We start from the raw sequence: 6,148 nt of genomic DNA, 5'->3' as shown, positions 1-6,148 counted from the left end.
CCCATTGCCCATCAAGTGCTTCTGACAGGTTCAGGCTGCTGGTCAGGGAAGAGAATGTGTACCTCTTTCTGGGAGACTCATGGTATTATACAACATACAATGACTCCTGGTTTTTGGTTAAGACTGGTTGACATCGCTCCACATAACTGGACAGAAAAAACATGCTTAAGCACAGGACAAATAGCCAGCACACAAGGGAAGATCCACACACAGCTGTGTCACTTTATTACTTTTGCCTGGACTCTGGCTTGGCATGGCTGTAGTTCAGAATGCCAGTGTGCCCTAGGCATCCAGGTGCAGAAAGCCTGATGAAGCAGAGCGTGCACAAAGTGACCAGCTTGGAAGCTCTCTCCTTTGGCTACAGGTAACAGTAGTACACTGCACTTGTAATGGTGCACTTTGATGCAAAGTAGCATTCAAATATGTATGTGCTGGCAGCCTGGGAAGGGAAGACAGACAGATGGACACAAAAATGTAAGTGCCTACCTCTAGGCAACACCAGCTCTATTAAGGGGATGCTCTTCTGAGAGGACTAAATAGCAGGGCAGGCTTGGCTCAGGGAAGCTTAGGTGTCTGTTCAGGATGGTGGCTCACAGCCCTGAGTGATATCAAGAGGCACTAGTAGGAGTATGTATGAAGTGCTGTCTTATCAGTGAGCGTATGGAGTGGAGGCAGACGTGTACTTTTGTTAGTAGGCAGGAAGAACTGAGATGAAGTGGGGCTAACAGCTTTCTATGTGAAGAACATCTCCCTGCAAAAAGTCATACTGGATGACCAGGGTCCTTGTTGCATGAAGCATGCAGAGGCCAGGAAGGAGTAGATGGAGTTTGTTTTTATTTGTTCCTGGACTGTCTCCCCAGTTTGCTTCTAACCCATTTCCCTAAGTCCTTGTCATCTCTCTCCCAGCAATTACTCTCAGTTGCCATCTGTTTGAGGGAGGCAAATGAAGCCCCAGGTTTGGACACCAGAGAAGTTTCAGTTCCCAACACTCCTTAATAAATGGATGCTGAGAACAGTGTAAGAGAAAAGGATCCAATCCCTCTTGCTTTGCATTATCACTGAAAATTTAACTAAGAGCACTTGGCAGCCAAGCTAGAGCTCCTATGTGGCAAGTAATGACATCTATTGTTTATAAGTGGGAGAAGCTAAGTTTCTCACTAGAGGTCATAGAAGCAGTTGGTGACAGAGATGTGACACGGCTCTGGGTTTCCCTGGTATGTTCTCAGACACAAGGCCTATGCTTTTCTTTCTTTTTTTTCCACTCTTCCAGAAAATATGCCCCAAGTACCCTTTAAAATTAAGGGGTGCCCAAGTCTGGGAAGCAAGCAGGAGGGGTGTCTAGCTCAGGCTGGGTGCTAGGGGTTAGTGGCTTAGGAGAGAAGTAAGGTCTGCAGGATTTCTGGGTGATCTCATGTCTGACAGAGAACATCAGTGCAAGTGGCGAGGCTGTCTCATGTGATGCATTCACAAATCTATTCACATTCTTTGCATAGTCCTCTTGAGGAAAGATGGATGGTGGCCCCTGGCATCTTGCATGCACATTCATATGTAGAAAGGTTGTACGCTCTACAGCCTGGAAGCAGCACCATGCAGAAACCATCCAAAGGCCATGGGATGCCCTGAGGGAAGTCAGCTCCAGTATGCAGGCCCCAGTTCAGCATGGCTATGGCTCCACTGTCACGCTGCTGTTGGTAACACGTACGCCATACCATCCCTTCCAGAATAGTGTGTCCTGGCCACCGTGTTCGAAGCGGACAAAGCGGACCCCAGGCCCATAGTTGGAAAAGGTGTGGGAGATCTTTGGGATGAGAGACAAAAGGTTGTTGGCAAGTGTCAAACCACCATGAACCTACCCTTCTTTAGTGCACAGTCTTCAACCCCACCTGCCCGAGTCATACCTACTAGGCTGGGTAACAATGAGGACACCTACAGTGGGAGTTACTAGGAGGAGCTTTGATCCCATTGTTGTTCAGAGGCCATTAAACCTCTCCCAGTTGGGCATCTCCATCTTATACCTGCAGTGGTGGCTCAGCAAGTTTCCAAGTTTTATGTAAGGTAGCCTCCCAGTATAATCCCTTTGTTCAGTCACAGGGTCATGGCTCCACAGGACACATGACAGAGCCTCCTCCTCCTCCAGGAGAACTGTCCTGCTTCTCTCTGCTTGAAAATATTCCTGATTCATGCAGGTTGGGTGTCACCTGCTGAGCCCACAGCTGTAACTCACCTCAGTCCAGTTGGCATCATTGTCCTGTGGGATGGCAATAGTCTCACTTTTGTACTCAGCCAGAACATCCTCATTCTCTGAGAGCAGCTTCACACAGAGCTCATAGAGGCAGCCGGCATCACTGCGTCCTGCATACCTGCAAGGATATCCAAGCTGCTAGCCTTACCTGTGTGAACTCTGCGAAGAGCCAGAGCATGCAGCTGCATCTTGCTGAATGCAGGCTCTACCAATATTGTCAAGTTACTGGGGTCTTGCTTTGAGGTGGAAATCCATAATGGCTCTTACCCCAACCCACCACCTCCCCTCATTCACAACAGGACCCTGGTCTTTTAGAGGCCAAGTGCACCAACGATTTGAAGATTGTGGGAGCTACCTGTGGCACTGTAAGCCAAGACCCAGCCTTGTCCCACATTTAGGGGATCCTGGGAGCTGAGGTTTTAAGGCCCAGTGCAGGTATATGACCTCCCTGCCCTTCCTTTTCTTTCTTGACTCCCTGCCTGCCTTCTGAGGCATCCTTGCTGCTTACCAGTCTTTGACCACAACTTTAGGCTGGGTTGTATCCATCAGCTCTTCCCAGTAGCCCTCAGCCCTAAGGTCAATGACCTGAGCCTTTCGACACCACCTGAAACACAAGAAGTTAATTGGTATCACAGTCTCTCCTGGGACTGAGGGGACCAAAAATGTCCCCTTTCCTGAATAAGAGAAGAAAGCAGCCTTACTCATAAGATGTAACAAAGTATTTATGGACTTCTTCACTAGGGAATTCTTTTCCAAAGTCCCCAGGGAGCTCTTCAATTTTCCAGCCATCACCTCCATTCTCTACCTCTCCCCAGTGCTGCAAGTCTTCTGCAAATGGCAGAAAAGAGACTCTGAATCTTAGTTTTTGTGGGCCTGGGGAACCTGACCATCTCCCACTGGAACCTTTCTCTGGTTTGTGAAAGGTATGCTGTTAGATGCAGAACTAATTTTGTATGTAGACTATGGAGATGTTTGTTAAGTAGAAGTCAGGCAAAAACCTTTAGTCTGGCTGAACTTTAATGTTAAAAAACTTTAACATTCCCCACCAAAATGGCTATGTACATGTGGATTTATTTAAGAAAGTACACCAGTGAAATTATTTAGGTATTTTGAACTGTGCGTCAGCACTTTCATTGTCATAACATAGGAATAGCCTGGGGAGGGATGCCAATTGCTTTATTTCTAAATTTTCTAAATTGCTAAGTGGTATTTCTAGAAGCAGTATGGCCTTAAACATTGGGCTTTTCTGGTCTTAGCCAGAGGGAACCTGGATGTTGGAAAAGCTTGCAGGAAAAATAATCTGTAAACAAAATGAACAAGCTGTGCTGATATTGGTTTGGTCTGTGATGTGTGAAATGTATTTGTTGCTGCTGGATCTTGCAGATCTGGCAAGCGAAGTTCATAGATTATCAAAATAATGACAAAAGGGGTATGTGCACAGCTCTAACATGGACTGTAGTAAGGAGGGTACAAACAAGATTTGCCTGAGCTGCTTCAAGGAAGGAAGCCTGAAGTGCCTGGTGAGCTAAGGGCAGACTAGCTCCTGAGTGGGGAAAGGCTTGATCTTTCCTGTCATGGTTTGGCAAGAAACAATCTAGAAATGCAGATGCCACTACTATTACTGCATCGGACAGGGGTTCTGCAAAGGACACTTTTGTCTCTCCAATGTGATTTGGATCCCTGCAGGGGCTTATATAAAGTTGATGTCTAGAGCCCTTTGCAAAGGCTGATTATCGAAGGCCTTCATTCCCCTTAAATGATTTGACTGCATGCATTAAGTGTGATTTGACTTGGGCAAGAAGCAAGTACTGCAACCAGATAGCAACTAAGATTTTTTTTTTTTTTTTTTTTTTTTTTTTTTTTTCCTTAAAGACTGGAGATGCCCATTTCCCAGTGACTGGTCATCTTTATGAAATCTTGGGGCTTGTTATGCTGGTCTCTCACCTTCACCACATGGGTTCTTGATGAGATTCTTCCTTTTCTTACTCAGGAAATAGAAGTTTTGCCAGTTCTCTGCATTCTCCTGTGACTCTGCTCCAGTGAGGCCTTCCTGCTGACACTTCAGGATCCAAAGCGCGGCTCCATCGACCAGGTTCTTCCACTGGCAGCAGACCAGGCGGCACGCCAGCACCAAATCCACTGCAGGTATGGAAGCCAGGATTCTGATCAGGACTGCTTCAGGGAGGGACTCCATCCTTGGGCCAGGCTGGACAGAGCTTTCTGAGAAAGAAGGGGGAAAGGAGTGGTGACGCAGTGGCCCTTCAGACATGGGGTCCCCCACCCTCAGTGATGTCAAACACTGATGCATTAGAAAAAAGGGAAAATAAGCACGTTATCTGAAAGCATGATTTTGGGGGCACAGATTGCTTCCTAACCTCAGGGCCTCCTGGCCCCTATTAAGTTAATACCCTGAAGCATGTGAGCAGATTAATATTTTATGTTCCAAGTGAAGCCCTTAGTTAAATCCATCCACAAAATGCAAGTAGTTGACATCTGCAGTTGTGGATAGTTCGTCAGTTTCCTAGGCTGGAATCAGTCCTTCCACAAATCTCTGCTGCTGCAAAAATCAGCTTCTTATTAATGACTTCCTCTGCAGAGGGAGGCATATGGGTGTGCGTTCTGTCTTTAAGAACATTGCTAATAACAGATGCTGCAGAGCAGTACCTAAATATCAGCGGTGAGCATCTTGCCAGCCACATTTACAGTGGTTCGTTCTATATCTGAAAGGCTTTCCCTCAAGGGGCTGGCACTTAAATCTCCTTAGTCATAAGCCTGTATAAAGCATAGGTCTGAGCATAAGTGAAAATAACTCAGTTGATATTCTCGAATATTCTTTTTTTTCTGTGGCGTTATAACACAAGCAATTAAGTCAGAAGTGTGTGCTTTAACTTCATGTGCTAATTCTGTGCTCTGACTCCCGACAGCTCTCTGCTGCCCTGAGTTGAAGGGCCAGGTGCTGCAGGAATAAGTAAAGATGAGTGTGCAGATTCAGAGCCCCATGTCATCAGTGTGGGATGCACTGTGACACTGCTTTAATCTCAGCTGGGTTCTGATGCTGAGACTGCAGCGAACTGCATAAGATGCAGGCAAACTCCTCAGGAGTGAGTCATTAAGCCTAGGAGAGCACTAGGAACAAAGTAGGTGAAATATCCTGACATGCTACTTGATGAAATATGGCAGTGCCAAATCCAGTAAGGGAGGGAAGAAATAGGGAGTCGCTACTAGAACAGCATCCTAAATTTAGATGTTCCAGATGCAGAGCTATCATGTGTCCTCTACCTGCAGTGCAGACAACAGGAGGAAACTGTCATTTAAAATTCCCTGGCTTCTATGGGGATAGCATTGGGGATTTCCCTTCTCTCCCCACCCCTTTCCAACCCTCAGCCACAGTTCTGAAGGGTAAAATGCGATTTTTTTTTTTTTTAACTTTTTAAAAAAGAAAAAAGAGAGATCATCCTGGTTTCATCTCCTGCATGAATTTCACAGGCCTCACCTGCTCTCTGCCTGGTGATGGAGCATTACCGCTCTCCTTGCTTAGCAAAGGCTTCCCACGCACTCGGGGAAGGGGTGAAGGTCCCTGGCTGACTTTCCTTTTCCGCCCCGACTCACAGCACCTCAAGACCGGTCTCCCGCCGGCAGACCTGCCGGGGTAGCCTCCATCCCTTGTCGTCCTTGGGGCTCACTCCGGTTCCCTATCTGCCCCCGCCCCGACCCTCTTTCCTCCGCGCCTTCCCTCCCGTGCCGCCCAGCAGAAACCCGCAGCCTTCCGGCGCAGCGCCCGGCGGCTCGGGGTGCCCCCCTCCCGGCAGGGCTGGGCCGGCCCCGCGGGGAGGTACGGAGCGCTCTCTTACCTCGGTGCGCTGCTCGGCGGGCGGCTGCGGCGGACGGACCGGGGCCGGGGCCGGG

At 48.0% G+C, this 6,148-nt stretch overlaps 1 protein-coding gene across 1 annotated transcript; it reads right to left on the bottom strand.

The window, feature by feature from the left end:
- Window positions 1-1,649: 1,649 nt before the first annotated feature.
- Window positions 1,650-6,133, bottom strand: FBXO2 (F-box protein 2). Its single transcript, XM_010577317.1, has 6 exons — window positions 6,094-6,133; window positions 4,187-4,462; window positions 2,944-3,070; window positions 2,751-2,846; window positions 2,225-2,360; window positions 1,650-1,798 (listed from the first exon to the last, which is right to left on the bottom strand). Exons 2-6 carry the CDS (start codon window positions 4,434-4,436, stop codon window positions 1,664-1,666), a joined length of 744 nt encoding a protein of 247 aa, XP_010575619.1. The 5' UTR covers window positions 4,437-4,462; window positions 6,094-6,133; the 3' UTR covers window positions 1,650-1,663.
- Between the last annotated feature and the right edge of the window lie 15 nt (window positions 6,134-6,148).

This window comes from Haliaeetus leucocephalus, unplaced genomic scaffold (assembly GCF_000737465.1).
Source record: "Haliaeetus leucocephalus isolate CR32 unplaced genomic scaffold, Haliaeetus_leucocephalus-4.0 Scaffold556, whole genome shotgun sequence".
NCBI classification, from domain to species: Eukaryota; Metazoa; Chordata; class Aves; order Accipitriformes; family Accipitridae; genus Haliaeetus; species Haliaeetus leucocephalus.
This window is presented reverse-complemented; position numbering and strand designations above follow the sequence as displayed.